The 20,674-nt window shown below is 38.3% G+C and overlaps 1 protein-coding gene across 4 annotated transcripts in view; it reads left to right on the top strand.

Moving 5' to 3' along the window:
* Positions 1-3,062: 3,062 nt before the first annotated feature.
* Positions 3,063-20,674, top strand: part of atp10b (ATPase phospholipid transporting 10B) — a 38,681-nt gene continuing 21,069 nt past the window's right edge. Inside the window, exons 1-5 of one of the 4 annotated variants that reach the window (XM_043233211.1) lie at positions 3,063-3,728; positions 14,541-14,745; positions 16,801-16,886; positions 18,657-18,763; positions 19,970-20,101. In XM_043233211.1, the coding sequence (XP_043089146.1) occupies positions 3,319-3,728; positions 14,541-14,745; positions 16,801-16,886; positions 18,657-18,763; positions 19,970-20,101 (940 nt within the window). In that variant the 5' untranslated portion in view covers positions 3,063-3,318. Of the gene's footprint in view, positions 3,729-14,540; positions 14,746-16,800; positions 16,887-18,656; positions 18,764-19,969; positions 20,107-20,674 lie in introns of all 4 variants that reach the window. The other 3 variants (XM_043233209.1, XM_043233208.1, XM_043233210.1) reach the window with 3 other exon arrangements.

The raw sequence follows: 20,674 nt of genomic DNA, 5'->3' as shown, positions 1-20,674 counted from the left end.
CAGGCCTCGTTCGCGCTCCTCTTGCTTCTCTTTCTCCGGTGGTGCTGTGGAGATGTGAGAGGGCTGGAAAAAAAAGAGAAGAGCAGAATAACCAGATGCTTTCCGCTCTTCAATGCTTCTGTGCCACTGGAGGAATTAGGGATTCACAGATCTTTGTCCTATTTGTCAGGAAGCGGAGGGATGGAAGGGAGGGGAAGGAAACAGAGAGAGAGATGGAGGCAGAGGAGCGATGCTGTACTATAACAGCTGCGCCACCGAAACAAGAGGGCCAGCCATCCTGGGACGCTACTGAACCTCTGCTTTCATCAGACTTACACAACACATGGTGCGCTGCAGGGCCGTGTCAGCTAGTGACAGCTGCAGAACGGCTCTCTCTGTGTGTGTGTGTGTGTGTGTGTGTGTGTGTGTGCTGCTACGCTCGGGCAGAATGCACTGAGACGGATATATGAGCTCACTGCTTATAATCACAGTATGGTATTTATATATTAGTCATTTCGCATGCAAATGCAGTAGCTGGAGGTGCAGTGATTATATAGCAGGAGTTCCATAGTCTATTTTAAACGCTTGGCTTCATGTAAAATGTGTGATCTCATTGGCCGTTGTTCATTGGTTGCTTTAATCCGTCGCTCTGACGAACTGAAAGCTGATTGGTTTTGAAGAGACTCCTGTGGGAGCTTTGCTTCCAACCGGGTCTCGTGAAAATATGTACCTCTGGGTACATATTTTTTTCTCCGCTTTTTGTGTAGCACTAAACACAGCTTCAATACGTCAGCCCTGGCACATGTCATTACGCTGATGTAGGCATGCATCGCGGCGGTTCCGAATTGGACTGTTGCTAAAAGCTAATATCACGTTACACCACGTTACATGGATGCATTTAAAACCTGAAGAACCTTTCTGTTTCATTAAAGCTTCCTTGTGGTGAAAGATGGTTCTTCAAATTATAAAAATGTAAGAAAGAGCTGATTCTTTAAAGAATCTTTGACTCAATGGTTCTTTTTGGAACCAAAAATTGTTATTTTATGGCATCGATGTGAAGAATTTCAAGCACCTTTATTTTTAAGAGTCTATGCTCACCCACAGTTCTGTGTTAAAGAAATAGTTCAGCCAAAAATGAAAATTTGCTGTTAATTTACTCGCCCTCGGGCCACCAAGATGTGGTTGCATCATTGTGTCATTATGTAAACAAACTGACCAGTTCATTAAAACGAGCTGTCTGAAAGACAGATAAACAAACAGTTACAAATGTAAGTCTATAACAGGTACAGAAATTGAATAATTAAGGCTAAAATAGGACAATAGCGTTGACTTTGTGAATTAAAAATAGATCAATCTTTGTTAAGACTTTGTTTTATGACACAGACAGCAGCAGGTATTTATAAGAGCAATTTCACCCCAAAATGCACATTAAGTACACAGTTCTGTGTATTGTATGTGTATTTATGCTTTGATGTATTGCGAACTTAACATGTGTTCACAGGATGCTGTCCAAAATGGCGCTAAGGTGATGTTATGCGCTGAATCATTGAATAAAGTCATTGTTTTTGTTTCTATAAAAACCATATTCTCGTAGTTTCGTTATATTACCGCTATATTAGGACATAGATCATTCAGACGAAGACTTTCATACTTGGGACAGTCACAAGCCTCCCGGTTTTCAGCTAAAATATCTCAAATTGTGTTCCAAAGATGAATGACGCTTTTACAGGTTTGGAACGACATAAGTGATAATCAACGGCTAGCTCTGCATTAAAGGATTTTAAATGCACGACGTGGAGGCTAAGAACCGCCAGACGCGAAGTATTAAACCCTTCAATGCACAGCTAGTTAATGGACAACTAGTGTTCACATGGACATTCATTAAAACAGCGCATTAATATGGAGCGGCGAACAAACTGACTTAACTACCTGTGCATTAAACGGTTTTACCGCATACCTGCCAGCCAATCAGAATCCAGTATTCAGACAGACCGTGGAATAATTAATATTATCATGCATGTTTTGATTGATTGTAATAATGGCGAAGTTAAGATTAATGAATGCTCACTTTTAATTAAGGTTAACTAATTCGGTTGCATGTAACGTTTTAGCGCTTTTTTGATTGAACTTTCAGTTTTAACCATTAAATAAATCCAAAAATCTAGTAGACTTGCACTGAATTGACCTGAACCCTATCTAGAGACCAGAATGTCTCCTTTTTAGACTTGGTAATCAAGCAAGACTCGACAAACCGTATCGGTTTTGCACCTGTAATATATTGCAGTAGCATGGGCTGAGTGGAGGTGACGGGCAGGATTTTAATTGTTGTTCTCGTTTCAGGTAAATGACACATCGTTCTTTATGATACTGCAGGAAGTCGTGATGTCAGCCAGCAAACCAGTTTGTCTGCATTACACGGGCACATGTAACCGAAGCATCTCCACTCCTCTCCGTGATGTTTGTTCCTTTATGATCTTTATGACTAATACCAGCAAAGTCATTGGAATGATGGGAATTATGATCAAAAATTCAAAACAAGCCAAAACTATATACATATACACACAAGTACATTTTGGCTTGTTTAGAATTTTTGATCATAATTCCCATAAATTAATTTCCTAGTTTATATGTGTGTGTGTGTGTGTGTGTGTATTACCCTCTGCTTGAACCCATCAGTTAAATAATTATTTTTTAGAAGAAATACATATCTTTTTGTACCAATCAGTACAAACGCTGTCGCTAGATCTGCCAAAATGTATTAAAACAGACATTTTTAGGTTATAATATCTACCTTTATGCTACTAATTCACGAAAACAAGAAGGCATCCCTTTTAAAAAGGCCTAGTACCTTTTTTTTCTGGGGATATACAGTAATATCAAGCCTTCAAAACGAAATGTTGTGTTCTTTCCCTAACAAAATGTCTGAAGTAATGAAAGAGTACTCAGTCAAGTGTGCCCAGGCTCTGAGCGTTGCGTCTGTGTCTGCTAGTATTTCTTTGGAGCTGGAGTATATTCTGCTCAGAGCTTTGATTAATGTAATTGGGTCAGTGTAGTGTCTTTGAATCTGTGATTGTGTGGCACGCGGCGCTCTGACAGCATACCTTCACCTCAGACAGGTGTTTGTTCCACGGAGAGCGGTCAGAGGAGTTTAACAGGTGTAGACTCAACCCACTTCTTCTCTCTCTCTCTTTCTCTCTCTCTCTCTTTCTTTTTCTCTGTACTTCTTCTTTAGCCTCACTCGTACAGGTGATGTGAGAGGCATGCAGTGCAGCTTCTCAGAAGAGCCTCAGGATTTCTGTTAAAGCTCATGCAGGGGAGGTTCGCTTTAGCTGAGACGCCATGACCTGGACAAACCCGCTGACCCTTCTCAGGCACGGCTGGACGAGGCACCGAGACGTAGACAGACCCGTCAGGACGGTGGTCTCTAACTTACCCTTCGAAGACCTGAAGAAACGAGAGCAGCCGAACCGACGGTACGAGGGCAACGCCATCAGAACCAACAAATACAGACTGTGGTCCTTCATCCCCATGAACCTATTCGAGCAGTTCCACCGTATGGCCAACGTTTACTTCGTGGGCCTGGCCATCTTGAACTTCGTCCCGGTGGTGAACGCGTTCCAGCCCGAGGTGGCTCTCATTCCCATTTGTGTCATCCTGGCACTGACCGCTGTGAAGGACGCTTGGGAAGACTTCCGGAGGTACCAGACGGACCAGAAGCTCAACAACATGCCCTGCTTCATATTCAGCAGGTAAACTGATCGCAACGGTAAACCTGAAAGGAATTAGCACTAGTATTAGCTAGTGGCCCAGTCATAAGAGTCAATTTTTTTCCCGATAGGACGAAATCTGGAATCTGAGGATGCCAAAACATTTTTATATATTGTGAAAATCACCTTTAAAGCACTTAGCAATGCATATTACCAATCGAATTAATTACGTTTTAATACATATATGGTAGGAAATTTACAAAACATCTTCATGGAGCATGATGTTTACTTAATATCCTAATCACTTTTGGCATAAAAGAAGAATGGACCATTTTGACCCATATCATTTTGTGTATTGTTGTCTATTGCTACAAATATACCTGTGCTGCTGACGACTGCTCCTGTGCTCCAGGATCACTTACGTAATATATTGTCAGTTTGACATGTTGGTTTAGTGCAGTGGTTCTCATCCTTTTTGACTCAAAGGCCCTTTGAAGGGTTGCCAGGTCTGCGCAATAAAATCTGCCCAATCACTTACCAGGGAAAATGAGCTATTTAAATGAGCATGTTCTGGGGGATTTCGCTCCTCTTTCCCTTAATTATATTAAGTCGTCTTGTTTTCAAACCTTTTGAATTTTCATTAAGTCGACTTAGATGCGAACATCAAAATAAATAACAATTACGACTATTTTTATTGAGCTATTCCAGAAGTTGTGTTTTCATAGCACATAGCAATATGGTTTCTGATTATATCCTGATTTTAGAATTTTAACTTTTTTTAGATTTTTTTTTTATTATATAAAAGCACATTTTATTTTATACAAGTGTATATTTATATATAATTATGCACAATTTTTACATAAACTTTTAAATGATGCATACTTTTTAAAATAGCCTCCCAATGACAAGCACTGGCTTATTGTGATTAATAAATAACGAGTAATAATTATTATTAATTTATTAATTATTAATTATTAATTTCAATTCAGTTTTATCTTATTGTTGAGGATCACTGGTTTAATGTGATTGATTACAAAAAATCCAGTAAGCAATTTTCTGTGAATGTGAAACGTTTGATCCCTTAGCTGCAATACTGTATATTAATATCTACAGAAAATAAATAGGTTGCATTATATTGTAACCAATACCAGCAATATCAAGCAACTAAAAACCATCAGATCAACCATTAATGACCAGTTCTGAATCACTGAAAAACAGTGGTTTTATGCTTTGAAATAACAAAAAATATGGCATTAATGTCATGCCAAATGCTAAAAATGAATGCTAAATGCTACTAAACAGGGTTTGTTTGCACAACACGTACAAAAAACTCAAAAAGTTTGTTGTTTTACTGTCATCTTTATCGCTTTATCATATCATATATAATAACGAGTCAGTCTGAAATGTATTTGCATACATAACATTAAACCCTGTAGTGCAGTTCAATGAAGCAGCCCATAAATCTGTCTCCACCGAACGCCTCTATTAAGTGTATAATGCTGGAAAATGTGTGTAGGTTTCAATAAAGTATATCAAATAAATACAATCTCTGGTGCTTATACAGTGACAAAGTCAAATGTCTCTTGCTCTCTGCACCCGTTCTCTCTCTCTCCCCATCTCTTTCTGTGAGCTCTGTCGTGGCGCAGGCTCGCTTGAATTTGTGTTTCACTTCATCTGTGTTTCGAAACCCCATGGGAATTTTTGACCTAGAAATAAAATTTGTGTGGGAGATTTTTTTTTTTTCCCTCCTTTTGAAGAGCTGCACAATGTCTTGCATCCGACGCATTGTGTGCATTTTGACGAGATCCTCATCACTGTGTTGCATCAGAGGGGTAGACAGAGAAGGCATCGTTTAGATCTATTTTAAAATGACTGAATAGCTGGTGGGAAAAAATGAGTAATTCACCACACTTGAGAGGTGGAAGGACCGAGAGACTAGGGGTTAGCGCGAGAGAGAGAGAGATTTCGCAGCAGTCACAGGTACACCCTGAGATATATTTTTACTTCCAAAAGAGATTCCAAATCCATCACTTATTGCCATGGTTACTTAGTCTCTTTCATTTTATTTTGAGCTAAGCCGCTGCTCCATTTTGTGATTCCCGGAGTGTTTGGGGAGCCCAGGTGGGCCAGGAGCAGGACGGGCTCGGGTCAGTCCCAGACTCATGTCCTGACATGCCTGCCCAGAGGGGCTGTCGGAAAAGCTGCCTCTTTTGCTGTTTCTATTATTCACAGCGTGTGTTTGCTGTTGTTTTAAGCACGTCTCAGTTTTGGACAGCTGGGTTATATTTGTTTAGACGTGGCAGGCGCAATGTCAGCGTGAAATGTGAATCTGATGATATTTCTTAATACTTGTTTCTGGTCTAGTTGCATATGAATGCGTGTTAATATTTGATTCCAATGTAATGCCTGGTGGAGTGGCTTTGTGGCTTAAATATAAGTTGTGATTGGACAGATGCATGTGCAGTCTTAAAAAGAATGGTTTCTTATTGTCTTTGTTGGTTCTGTAAAGAACATTTAACATGACGTCTTTCCATTGCAGAACCAGTTATTGGTTACACTTTGTTTAGACATTCTGCTAACTTTGTAAGTACATACCAATTAATTATTTCATTTGCAACTACATATCTGCTAACTCTTAAAGTTTACAGTTAGGGTCATTAGAAAAAGTTGACTTATACTTTCTAAAAGATTTTCGTAGTCAGTAGTATGATGAGAACCCATAAAAGCATTAGAAGTTATTGAACAGATAGTCCACTGATATTCTAATGACTGCTAGTTGACATGTAGTTGCAAAGTTAACTTACTGTTAGTAGAATGCCTAAAGTGGACAATAAAGCGTTACCTGTTAAGAAGTGGCCACTGAAAGTTGTTTGTTTGTTTAGATCCCAAAATGTTTCTTAAATGGCATCACTGAAAACTTTATTCTGACCTAAACAAAGCCAGTTTATTTACATATTTACCATTTTTAGGTCTCCATTTCATTCCTGGGACGTGTTTATTTTGTCTGCACTAAAGGAATAGTTCCCCAACAATCAAAAACTCTCACCTTTGAGGAATCCATGTAAATGACTTTGTTTCTTCATTAGATGTGAGAAATGTTTCCCTGCATCAGCAATAGATGCTCTGCAGTGAATGGGTGCCGTCAGAATGAGAGTGCAAACTTCGCAATAATCCACAGCACTCCAGTCACCTAAAAAGACAAACGCTGCATGTTCCCAAGAACAAATTAAACCATCTCTTCTGGCTCCTTGACTCTCATTTTGAGCTAGTGATGAAGCGCTACATTTCTGCAAATCTGCTGAAGAAACAAACACATCTACATCTTGGATTTCTTGAAGTTGAGTAAATTCCTTTTTACTGGTAACCTAAAAATGGTAGCGTCAAAATAAGTTGTTTTGTTCACCTCAAAAGCATTCACTAACACCAGTAAATCAGCCTAAAGGCATAATTTATATTAAACAAACTAGTTTTATGGCCTAAGTTATGGATAAGTAGCTCTGTAAGGTAACAACTGCGGTATACGCTGTGAGCGGAGGAATGAAGAGTTTGGATGTTCTTACAGTAAGTGCTGTTGTGGATGGTATTACTGTATGTAGAATCCGGAAATCTCAGGCCTTCGCTGCTTGCTTTGAGATGGTAGTCAGTGCTTTTCGAGGCACAATGCTGTCCTCCAACTTCCTCTGCTGATCTGTGGAGTTGTGTGATTGAAAAAAGTTAATGCGCTTTCTATCGGTGCTCTATAGAACTGGAGCCGTTCGTTCTTTGATTCTGCAAAACTTTTTGAGCTGTCATAGGGAGAAGAGCCTTTGGTGAGCTTTTTTGATGATGTAAGTTCTTTCGTTTGAGCTCAAGGTTGTTAGCGCAGCTCCGTTCAGTTCGAAAGGAGACATCTTTCCTGCAACTCTATCTGTGATCAGATCATCCAGAGTAGTTTAGATGCCATGATTGTGTTAATGCTGTACAGGAACCCTTGGATAGGTAGCGGTTTCTTCCAGCTGTTGTATATTCTGTCACTTGGAATTATTAACCTTATTTTTCAATGTGGAAATAAGCTATTTCACTTGAATGGGCCATTAATTAGCAATTATAGGTAGTTTTGGTGCTTGCAGAGCCTCATTCACACATTTCTGAAGCTATGACACCTTTGCAATAATTTTGAATTAGTATTATTTGAATGAACAAATGATTAAAAGAATATTTTACAGATGCTTCATATTCAATGGTATTTGCAAAGCAGTTGGTTTATAAATCTTAGGTAGACTGTAACTAGAATAACAATTGCAGTGGCGTGTTATATTTGTTTGTACAACAAACAAGTCATTTAACTGATTTGTTCATAAAATGTGATTTGTATGAATAAGTAATTAAATCATTTACTTAACCAGTTCACTGTTGTCCTTTAACCAATTTGTTCATAAACACTGATTAGGTGAGTAATTGAATCATTTCCTTAACCATTTTGCTGATGTCATTTAAACAATTAGTTCATAAACTGATTCATACGATTGAATCATTGAATAATTTACTTAACCAGTTCACTTATGTAATTTTTACTGATTTGTTCATAAACTGAATCATACGATTGAATCACTGAATCATTTACTTAACCAGTTCACTTATGTCATTTAATCGATTTGTTCATAAACTGATTCATGCGTTTGAATCATTGAATAATTTACTTAACCAGTTCACTTATGTCATTCAATCGATTTGTTCATAAACTGATTCATACGATTGAATCATTGAATAATTTACTTAACCAGTTCACTTATGTATTTTTTACCGATTTGTTCATAAACTGAATCATACGATTGAATCACTGAATCATTTACTTAACCAGTTCACTTATGTCATTTAACCGATTTGTTCATAAACTGATTCATGCATTGGAATCACTGAATCATTTACTTAACCAGTTTACTCATGTCATTTTCGATTTTTCATAAGTACAAACGTTCATGCATTGATATCAAACATCATTTAAGACAAAAATAATACTACTCATGTCATTTTCTTTTTAACAGATTTTTTTATAACATAGATACAAACATGAATCATTGAATAAAATAATAATACTAGTTCACTTATGTCATTTAACTGATTTTTTAATAAACTGATTCATGCGTTTGAATCATTGAATAATTTACTTAACCAGTTCACTTATGTATTTTTTACCGATTTGTTCATAAACTGAATCATACGATTGAATCACTGAATCATTTACTTAACCAGTTCACTTATGTCATTTAACCGATTTGTTCATAAACTGATTCATACTATTGAATCATTTACTTAACCAGTTCACTTATGACATTCAATCGATTTGTTCATAAACTGATTCATGCATTGGAATCACTGAATCATTTACTTAACCAGTTTACTCATGTCATTTTCTTTTTTTGAACAGTACAAACGTTATAACATAGATACAAACATACATAAAGACAAAAATAATAATACTAGTTCACTTATGTCATTTAACTGATTTGTTCATAAACTGATTCATGCGTTTGAATCACTGAATCATTTACTTTACCAGTTTACTCATGTATATGTTGCTCACAGCAACAGTTGATTCTGTTATGGCTTCATTTCAAAGCATTTTCATCATTTTCATTTGCCAGGCGAAAACAGACGATAATATAGTATCTTAAACTACTCGTATATTGAACTGTTGCTCTGTAAAAGCAATATAATTTGTGCAACCATGTGATGTTCCTTAAACACGCCTCGTTTTGTGAGTAAAATGTGTTGTTTAGTCTAGCAAGAGAATGAATGTACAGGCGGCATCTGTTGTGCGACTCACGACAACCAGTAGCGATGTTTTTATTCAGTTTCTTTGTAAGGCCTGTTTTCTCTTTATGACATAGCTTTATCATGCTGGATTTTCATACCAGTAAATAAACAATTGAGTTTCAAAGGGTTCCCAGCAGTCAGACAATCCCTCGTTCCACTGGCTCCACAAGGGGACCTTCTGTCTGAAAGCAACAAAATCATTACGCTAATCTAATACTTCACGCGCTTTTACGCTGTACAGTGTTGCTAATGCTTTAAATGTGCACGTTTCCCTCCCATATTGGACTTGAATGAACTGCGGTGCCTTCCTCCAGCGGTTATGATTGATTAGTTCCTATTCTACCCCAAAGGGAGAGAGTTTTGTAATATTGTTCACATACATAGTCGAGCCCCCTTTCATTAAAACAGCTCAGGGCGGACAAAGTGATGCTTATTCCATCTCGGCTGTTTAATTCACTCCTGCTGAGAATTTTTACTGCGGTGCAATATTCAAGGAAATAAGTAGCTAGTCCTCGTGTTCATTTAGTAAACAGGACTTCTAGACTTTCCGAAGACTCGTGCTAAGGTGTTGTCTGGATATGAGATGGATTATTTAATGAAGTGCATCACTAGGAGTTTGTGCTTTGTTTTTCTTGAGGGTCAGTAATAACAATTCTACCACTTTTTCCCAAGACTGTGAGTCGTGGTGTCATTTGTGTGGTTTGCATAGGGACTGGTTACACATCCTTATATAAAATACACTTTTTTAATTGATTAAGCCGAGCAAACTTCAGCTCGTCTGACTGAACTTGACTTTGAGTGAACGACCTGAATGGGTGCCGGAGGGTTTTGTGGGGGAAAAACACCCAAATACAAAGAATTATTATTATAAAACATGTTAAGACGTGTCATTTTTAATAGTAGTTAATGTATTAACTAACATGAACACACAAGCAACGTGCAACGCATTTATTACAGTATTTTTTTTCATCTTTGTTAACGTTAGTTCATAATAATACAATCATTCATCGTTGGTTCACGTTAGTTCAGGATGCATGAACTAATGATAACTAACACAACTTGTGATTAATAAATGCTGTAGAAATGCTGTGTTAACTAATGTTGTTAAGCAACGGACCTTATTGTAAAGTGTTAGCAAAAAAACCTTTCGCTGTACTAATAACCGCTTTGGTTATGTTGTTGACAATTTACCATTTAGTAAAATGTTATTTTATAGTGATTAATCACACAAATCACAAAATGCAACATCTTTATTAAAGATATAGTTGACCAAAAAAACCTCCCAGGCTATTCAAGATATCGATGAGTTTGTTTCTTCATCACTGTCACACCAATGAACGCTCTGCAGTGAATGGGTGCCGTCAGATTAAGAGACCAAACGGCTGATAAAAATAATCCACAGCGCTCCAGTTCGTCAGTTAATGTCTTAAAACCAACGTTTGTAATAAACAAATCCATCATTAGGGCATTTTTAACTTCAAACTGTAGCGAAATACTATTGTGTGAATACCAGTACTCTAACTGTAATCTCGCTTTCTCCAGTTAAAACATTGCCTCGTCTCAATCTGGAAAATCTGAAGAAGCATTTTTATGGATTATTTTGTGATGTTAAAAGTTAAAAACACGTGCTTTCGTCTTTTCAAGAGCTGGAGTGCTGTGGATTATTACCGCTCACTCCGACGGCACCCATTCACATCCATTGCCGAGGCACTGATGCAACGCTACCTGTCTCCAAATCTGATGAAAAAAAAACGATCTTGGGCGCCCTGACCCAGAGCGCATTTGAATTTTCGGGGCGATCTATTCTGTACTCATCAAATGCAAAAAATATTTTTTCTGTATTTTGGAAAGCTGCATTTAAAACGACCTCAGAGGGACACCTCCGGCGACAATAAAAGGGATGCACGCTTTAGCAAACGGCCCTAATACGAGGCAGGTTTTGGCTTGCAGTCTGCCATCCGGCTCCTGGACATATGCATGGAGAGGAGAGGGGCAGTTGGTGTGGAGGAGGGACTCAGGAAGAATTGTCAGGAGTGTGGCAGGTAGTTATTTATAGATCCCTCTCCTTGTGATAGAACATGCTGCCCCCAAACTTTTATTAAGAAATACATCTGCCGCGAACAATGGCGAAACTTTAACAGATAGTCGCCAGGTTGGCTGACTCAGATTAGCATGCACAGGCTTTGACGTTTGACACGGCATGCATTTGTATCACAAGAATGTGAGTAGGATGCAGTGTAACTAATGCCTCCTTTCCTGTTGAGTCACACCGACCTTTTGCAAATGGCTAAGCTTCAGTACACGCGTGCACCTTTCCCACATACTGTACGGTTCGTCATGCTTCTCCCGGAGCCAACGCGTCCTAATGTGTCGCATGCATGTGAAAGGAATGCAGCTGTATCGGTGGATCAGATTGAAAAAACACGCTCACAAAAGCTTTTGCAATGCACCTCGGTGAATGCAAACCAGAAACACTTGAATCGAGAACTCAGATCCCAGAGCAGAACTGTTGATTATGATTGATTATGGTGAACTGTTATTGCAAATTGCATGCTGCGAATGATTACGTTTTAACTCCAGGCACCGTCGTTTTTCACTTTAAAGACGCCGCGTGGATGCGACGAGTTAAAATTGCGGCGAAACGCTGGAGGTGTCATCTCTCGTTCAAAGATAGAGTATTCAAGAGCAGGTGTTTGTCTCACACATCATCATTTTTTCACACTCGCGCGTTTTGACTGACAGTTGAACGCCAGAAATAGACGTCTTGCTAATCACAGACGGCAAACAGTGAGTCCTTCTGGAGGAGCGCGAGATTTATCTCAAACAGACATCAGCCACTTCATTCAGAGAAATGCTTGCTTGGCACAAAACGGCATTAGTCTTGTCTGATTTGGGGAGCTAATATTCTTTTGTCAGCCGTTTTATTAGCGAAAACATCACAATTCATTAATTGCCTTCACTTTGGTGATCTAAATTGAAACGCGCATTGAGGAAAAGGGGACTTTTTGGGGACCGAATGTTAAATGTGAACAAAAATCGGTGTGTTAAAATCAAAGGACGATAAATAAATACAAAAAAATGAAATATTCGTAAAGAAAAGTTTTTATGACATTTAGATAACAAATATATTCCATGCAAATTAGTATTATAATTTAAAAAAATAAATAAATAAATAAATACACATTTGTAATGCAGAAAAATGGAATGGGAATCTAATCACCTTAATTGTTATTAAATATTTTCACTAAAGAATATCTCATATTACTGTATATTAATCACGCTTTCTAAAAAGTACTAATAATTGCTTTAGTCAGACTCTAATGCTCTTAATTGCATTCAGTTGTTCTAAATATAATTGAAATAAATTGAGTTATTCAAATTATTAAATTGTTAGTTTATAATTAGCTCAGGTCCATTAAATAATGCGAACAGATAAGACTTGGTTACTTGATTTTAGCGATGTATTAGTAAATTACCATTAACTGAAACTTATAAAAAAATGCTATTAGTAGTTTTAGTTTTAGTTTTAAATAGTATTTTCCATTATTAGTTCATATTACCTAATGCTAAAAAATGCAACCTAATAATAAAAATAAATAATAATAATGTAATAATTCAAAATCTTAACATACGTATAGGCTTCATTTTATGTTTTTGTGGTGAAAAATGTTTTTGTGAGACTCACTCGGACTTGAATAACACGAGTCGAGACGATGAAAGACTTAAGAAAGTTCACAGCTATTTTGGGAGAATTGGGGAGCTCCACCCTGAAGCTGTGTTTGAGATGGAGGTGTTGTCCGTCGGTGAAGAAGAACCCGGCCCAGTCGAGCAGCATACCTGACGCTCACAATGAGACGGGACTCTTCACTGACGGCTGACGCATGCTCACGCATCTAGTTTTACTGAATAAGCGTGACACAAAATCTGCTCTTTAAACACGTCGCGCATAGTTAAAAACCTGGAGATCAAGTTCATGTGTGCAGTGTATATGTGTGTGTGTGGGTAAAGCAACCAGTTTAAGGCAACCGGTTTTCTCAACTTAGAAAAATAAGTTGAGAAAACTCAAAAATCTGCTGAAGCTGGTTGCCTTAAAATGTCACGTTTGCTCAACGTACATGCACCTTGCAGGATGTGCAACATGCAAACAAAAATGTTGATTTAATACTGTCCTTTTTAAAAAAAAAAAAAAAAAAAAAAAAAAAAAAAAAAAGAGGCCCGGTTCAAAAGTTTACACACCCCTGAATTTGGTTGCTCCACTGCTGGACCCTCGTTGGTTCTGAGCAGTTCACCTGCACGGCCCATGGTTTTCCAGCCTCTTCTGCATATTTTAACCCTTTCCAAAAGTGACTGCATGATTATGAGAGCCATATTTTCACACTAATGATGGTCCAGAAAGCCACGCGACGCCTTAAGAGACGGGGGTGTAAACTTTTTAAATGGGGCTAAATTGCATTTATTTTGTCTTTTGGGAAACATGTAGCTTCTAAATAAAAAAAAAACACGATCGTTAAACAAAATCTGAAGCGCTTGCACGTCATCACCATCCTAAGGTTGACTTCTTGAGCATCAGTAGACGCTACTGAAAAATGCACGCAAATAACCAAAAAACATGGATTTCTTTTCATTCATATCATGCAATCAAGACAGTAAACCATTGTATGCAATCTGAATTACATAATTGCACGTAAAAAAAATGACTTTTGTTACGGCTTATTACAAAAACAGTGATAAGAAGTCTTCTGGTTTTGCTGTTTCGATGGTTGTCGAACGATTACGATTTGATTATTCGCTTTTAAATCAAACTCTCAGCAGTCCGTCAGCCGAACATGAGACGAAGCATAAAGCGAATGGCCTATATGTTTTTAAATACATCACTTATATCGAGACCGATCTGTTCAAATCAAAAGTGAACGCCCTAAAACGTGCAATGTACTGGTTATGATTCGTAAGCCATCCACCCAGCGATGGTTCGTTTACGGCATCTGCATCCATGCATTGGTGATCATAACGACGGTGTGTTAAGAGCTGTGTGTGAGGCATTCATTCGCTCTCCTGCAGGAAGCAGATGTGTTTCGTGGAGAGGCGGTGGAAGGATGTCCGTGTGGGGGATTTCGTGAGAGTGCTCTCTAACCAGATCATCCCGGCTGACATCCTGCTCCTGCACACGTCTGACCCTAATGGAGTGAGTCACATAGAAACAGCCAATCTGGACGGAGAGACCAACCTCAAACAGAGGAAGGTGGTGCCGGGCTTTTCTGCTCCGGTAAGAGCTCACAGCACATGTACACCACAACCGTTATGCACTACGGAATAACTATAAGACTGTCAGAAATCACACCGAGTGTTAGTGAGGGAGGAAAAACGCTTTATGTTTTTATGCCTTTAATTCGGTCCTTTGAACTAGCGCTGTCGAAACGTGAATCGCGTCCAAAATAAGGGCTTTTGGTTGTTGTTTACTGAGGAAAAAAGGACGAATGAGATCTTAGCGGTCGTGCTGCTTCGTTTTATTTTCTCGAAAAGATCCCGGGGATATGAAACATATCTCGCATCGTGCTCAGGATGAGCTTGAAGTAACCGATTAAAAAAAGAGATAAATCTTTTTGTGTCTCGTGATAAAATTTTTTTTATAAAAATGTTGAATGTAATTAATAAAAATAAATAAATAAATAAATATAAATATATATAATAATACAGTAAAACACTATTGTGTAGTAGTTTTACCATTTAAAAATAAATATTTAATTTTTATATTTTAACTATTTGCACATGTTTTTGAAATCTATTTTATTTCTGACTTTTCATCATCATCACTGATTTACTGCTCAAGAAACATTTCTGATTATCATCGATTGCTAAAAGCAATTGTGGCCCCGAATATTTCTGAGTAAAAGATCAGCATTTATTCAAAATATAAATGTTTTGTAACAATTAAAAACGTTTTTGCCTTCCCTTTTAATGAATCCTGAATAGAATAATGCATAATAAAAATATTATTTATTTAAAAAAATATTTAATAGTTTCTATAATTTATATATATATATATATATATATATATATATATATATATATATATATATATATATATATATATATATTTTTAATAAATTTTTTAAATCTCTACCTTTGTGTATGTTTTTATATCTCAGAACCTAAAGTATACATATTTGAACCTAATAGGTACAAAAGTGCCCAAGTGACAGCTTTTGTACCTTTTTTTCTGAGAGTGTACAGTTCATAAAGCATAACTCCATGATTGTGTAAAAGACAGTCAGGTGTGATTGAGTAATGGATGACTAACACTCATACCTGTGTGTGTGTGTGTGTGTGTGTGTGCGTGTGTGTGTGTGTGTGTGTGTGTGTGTGTGTGTGTGTGTGTGTGTGTGTGTGTGTGTGTGTGTGTGTGTGTGTGTGTGTGTGTGTGTGTGTGTGTGTGTGTGTGTGTGTGTGTGTGTGTGTGTGTGTGTGTGTGTGTGTGTGTGTGTGTGTGTGTGTGTGTGTGTGTGTGTGTGTGTGTGTGTGTGTGTGTGTGTGTGTGTGTGTGTGTGTGTGTGTGTGTGTGTGTGTGTGTGTGTGTGTGTGTGTGTGTGTGTGTGTGTGTGTGTGTGTGTGTGTGTGTGTGTGTGTGTGTGTGTGTGTGTGTGTGTGTGTGTGTGTGTGTGTGTGTGTGTGTGTGTGTGTGTGTGTGTGTGTGTGTGTGTGTGTGTGTGTGTGTGTGTGTGTGTGTGTGTGTGTGTGTGTGTGTGTCTGTGTGTGTGTGTGTGTGTGTGTGTGTGTGTGTGTGTGTGTGTGTGTGTGTGTGTGTGTGTGTGTGTGTGTGTGTGTGTGTGTGTGTGTGTGTGTGTGTGTGTGTGTGTGTGTGTGTGTGTGTGTGTGTGTGTGTGTGTGTGTGTGTGTGTGTGTGTGTGTGTGTGTGTGTGTGTGTGTGTGTGTGTGTGTGTGTGTGTGTGTGTGTGTGTGTGTGTGTGTGTGTGTGTGTGTGTGAGTGTGTGTGTGTGTGTGTGTGTGTGTGTGTGTGTGTGTGTGTGTGTGTGTGTGTGAGTGTGTGTGTGTGTGTGTGTGTGTGTGTGTGTGTGTGTGTGTGTGTGTGTGTGTGTGTGTGTGTGTGTGTGTGTGTGTGTGTGTGTGTGTGTGTGTGTGTGTGTGTGTGTGTCTGTGTGTGTGTGTGTGTGTGTGTGTGTGTGTGTGTGTGTGTGTGTGTGTGTGGTTTGAGCACTCGCCGGACGGCCCTCGTCAGTCAGCTCGAATCACTCCAACTATCTGAAAAACGAAGACACGGAAGGAAGGAAAAACATCCTCTGGTGTTTTTCTTGTGTTTCAGGGTGAAGCGTTTCAGCCTCAGGCGTTTGACAGCGCCGTAGTGTGTGAAAACCCCAACAACAACCTCAACCTGTTCAAAGGTTACCTGTGAGTATCTAAAATCACTCCCTTTCATGCACGCTCAACTACGTCACGACTCCATCGCCGCCGCCTCTTTTGTTAAACGCTTAAACCCTCACACAAAAGCAAACACGCACTCGCTTCTTCTTTACTTAAATACCGCTTTTTATCTGCTCGCCGCCGTAGAAAGTCACGGGAAACATTTCAGCAGGAGCACTTTCTTCGGCCGTGTTGAATTTATGTTGTCATAAATAATAAACAAGACGTTTAAAGAGAACGTTTGTCTCAAATAGTGGGTTAAAGGGTCAAAGGTCGTGGATGTGGCATCCGCCTGCATGCTCACGAATGGCTTTTAGTAGTGTATGCCCGCACCGAAACATTTTAGTCTTCTGAAACTGTATAGGATGCTTTGGAGTGAATGGGTGCCGTCAGAATGAGCGTCAAAACAGTCCATCAGTTAACATCCGGAGAAGACAAAAAGGTTTGCGTCTGTGGGAAGCTATTCCACCTGAAGTCATATTTAAAGGGACAGGTTGACTTACACATTGACTTACACACAGAAAAATACTTACAAAAAAATACTATGGAAGTCAATGGCTACCATCATTTTAAAAATGCCTTGTTTTGTGAAAAAAAACTCAGTAGTTAAGGTCGCCTAATATAAAGTGAGACTATGCACTTACATAGAAATTAATCATTTTATACAATACACTTATTGTGTACATACATGTTTTTATTTAGTACTTGTCTTTTTAAAAATACCTGCATGCAAACACATCTATAATTAATTTCTAAAGTACGCGTTTGACTCATATCTTACACCTTAACACATAAACCTACTCATACCACCAAACCTATCCCTGATCTTACCCGTATCCCACCTCAAAAGATACAGTAGGAACACAATAAATACACTGTACTTTTACTATGGAGCAACTTTATGGTGATTCTAAGGATGACAGCATTTTCATTTTTGCGTGAACTATTTCTTTGATTACAAATGAAATTAAATAAAATTTAAATTTAATTTAATTTAATTTAATTTAATTTAATTTAAATAAAATAAAATAAAATAAAATAAAATAAAATTAAATTAAATTAAATTAAATTAAATTAAATTAAATTAAATTTAAATAAATTACATTAAAACATATATAAAAGTATATAAAATATATATATATAAATATATATAAAAAATAAAAAGTCCATAATGCTTCCTCAGAGAGAAAAAACGAGCAAAATCTGTACAGATAAATAAAATTTCAGTCCAAAAGAGCTCCGGAGATGCACTTTTTTCACTTGAGGAAGAGTTATTATAGACTATGGCCAGTTTAAACGTCTCAATGCTGGATTTGTTTCATCTCTTATCTCCTCGAGATGTTCGCTGATGGACCGGACTGGTGTGGATGTTTTTATCAGCTGTTCGGGCTCTCGTCCCGACGGCACCCATTCACTGCAGAGTAAGCGATGCAGTGCTACGTTCCTCCAAACTTGACGAAGAACCAAACCAGCCGCCTTTTACTTTTAGGCCTGACTACTCCTTTAAATCTCCGCTGCAAAGTTTCCCCACACATCCAGGGCACGAAGTAGGCTGGAAAACAGATTTGGCCCCCTTTTTTTTGTCCCGTTGCAGCCATATTAAATGGGTTATCGCGCTGAGAGATGATTCTGATGTTCCCAAGCATTATAAAGCTCTTATCCTGCTCCTCCATTCAAAGACGGGCCCGGTCCTCACGTGGCACGCACCGAGGTAATTAGTCTGGGTGACTAAGGAAGATGCTGTGTTTGATGTCACAGGGAGAGGTCTGATAAGACGAGGACGGGCTTCGGCATCGATAGTCTTCTGCTGCGCGGCTGCACGCTGAGAAATACTGATGATGCAGCTGGAATAGTGGTGTACGCAGGTATATTTCATCACCCACAACTAAAATACACTACATTACATGCACGTCGTTATTTAGTGGAACTGGAACGCCGTACTTAAGGCACTTCTCAAAATCTACGCCTTATATGGGCGCGCATTGGTCTCTTAAAGGGCCAGTTCACCCCAAAAAACGTCAATTCTGTCGTATGAGCTCCATTCTTCTGCTGAACGCAGATGTTGTTGGCGACCGAAAATAAAAAAATAAATGTAAAATAAAGTCAATGGCTCGTTCGGGAAAATTCGTACGGCGTTGAAAAACCTTGAGAGCGTGCAAACGCTGACAGAATTTAAATTTTTGGATGTACTATCACTTTAAAAGAAGCCTGCTTTTTATCATGCGCATATTAGTACCTCAATAGTTTGTTTTGAAAGCGCGCTATAGTACTATCCCTTTAAAAAGCACCGCAGCGTTAGCGTACCATGCTACTTTGATAAAAGCCACTGTGCTAAACTATTAAAATGGCGTGTGCGTTTCCCAAAGGTGTCCTAAAAACCTCAACAAATGAAGTCTTTATTTGTATTAAGTGGCGACATTTATGATGGACCAAAATAAAAAAAAAATCTGTTTTGAACTTTCTAAGGATCTTGAAAAAAATAAATAAAATTAATAATAATAATAATAAGCTGCGTCACCCCAGGAACACATTACATTTTACAATACAGTTTGTTTAAATTATAATAACATTTCGCAACATTACTGTATTTGAAATAGTTTTTAACGACTTTAATCAATCAATCGGTGCAGGTTTGGTCTTTCGATATCATTGAAAAATCCCAGATTCAAACTTTTATTTGACCGTCGTTCCTTTCTCTTTCTTGTCATCAGTTCCTCCGTGTCCCTGCAAGCTGTGCGTTTCCAAGCATCGTCCCTGTAACGATGGAGCCTAGCATACTGCGACTAACACCTAAAAGCCCAATAAGCCCTTGCAGACTCTGTTTTAAGTCTTTAACGTCCCGTTTGACGCATCAAACCCGAACGCTGTCCCATTACGATCGCCGAAGCTGTCTACAACGTGAGGGTTCAGTCGATCATAACAGGCACATTATATCACACGCAGACGGCAGCCGAAGTTTTCCGCGGCCCGCAGTTTCTCTCTTGATGAATTATACACACGGCGCGGCTTATAAATGGCCGCTGCTATTTTACAAATGTTCTTGTTTTTACGCCATGATTTATTGATTGCAGGACACGAGACCAAATCCATGTTAAACAACAGCGGGCCCAGGTACAAGCGCAGCAAGATCGAGAGGAAGATGAACACGGATGTCCTCTTCTGCGTGGTTCTTCTATTTTTCATGTGTCTCGTCGGAGCCCTGGGTACGGTACGGGGAACGACCCCCTCGATAATTCACTACACGCTCAGCACAAAGTGCATTACTTTAACATACAAGCTGCTAAATCCCTCTCTGCTTCTGGAGCAGGGCCGTGTGCCGGGATGAACTAAAACACACTGTTTCACGGAGATGCACGCCGTTTAAACGTTATTGTCGTTTTATCGAAGTTATTGGTTATCAGTTGTTTAATACTGAGGGGCGCATGCATCTCAAATGCGCTATGCGTGTGTCAGCGGTATCTTAAAGGGACGGTTCACCTGAAAAAAATAACGTTTTAGCATCGTTTGTTCTCTCAAACGCACCAAAAAACGCGTTTTGAAGAAGTTTTTGAAGACCTGACGGTTGATGGTACCCATTGACAATGGCTGTCATTGTTCAAAAAAAAAAAAAAATATAAAATAAATAAAATAATATATATATATATATATATATATATATATATATATATATATATATATATATATATATATATAAATAGTGATCAAAAGAAGAATGGAATTTGGGTGAGCAAATTTTACTTTTTTTTGTGACCTATCCCTTTAAAAGTGCATATTGG

The sequence above is a fragment of the Puntigrus tetrazona genome, unplaced genomic scaffold (genome assembly GCF_018831695.1).
Source record: "Puntigrus tetrazona isolate hp1 unplaced genomic scaffold, ASM1883169v1 S000000769, whole genome shotgun sequence".
NCBI lineage: Eukaryota > Metazoa > Chordata > Actinopteri > Cypriniformes > Cyprinidae > Puntigrus > Puntigrus tetrazona.
Note: the sequence above shows the minus strand (reverse complement) of the source record. Positions and strands in the feature narration are given on the sequence as shown.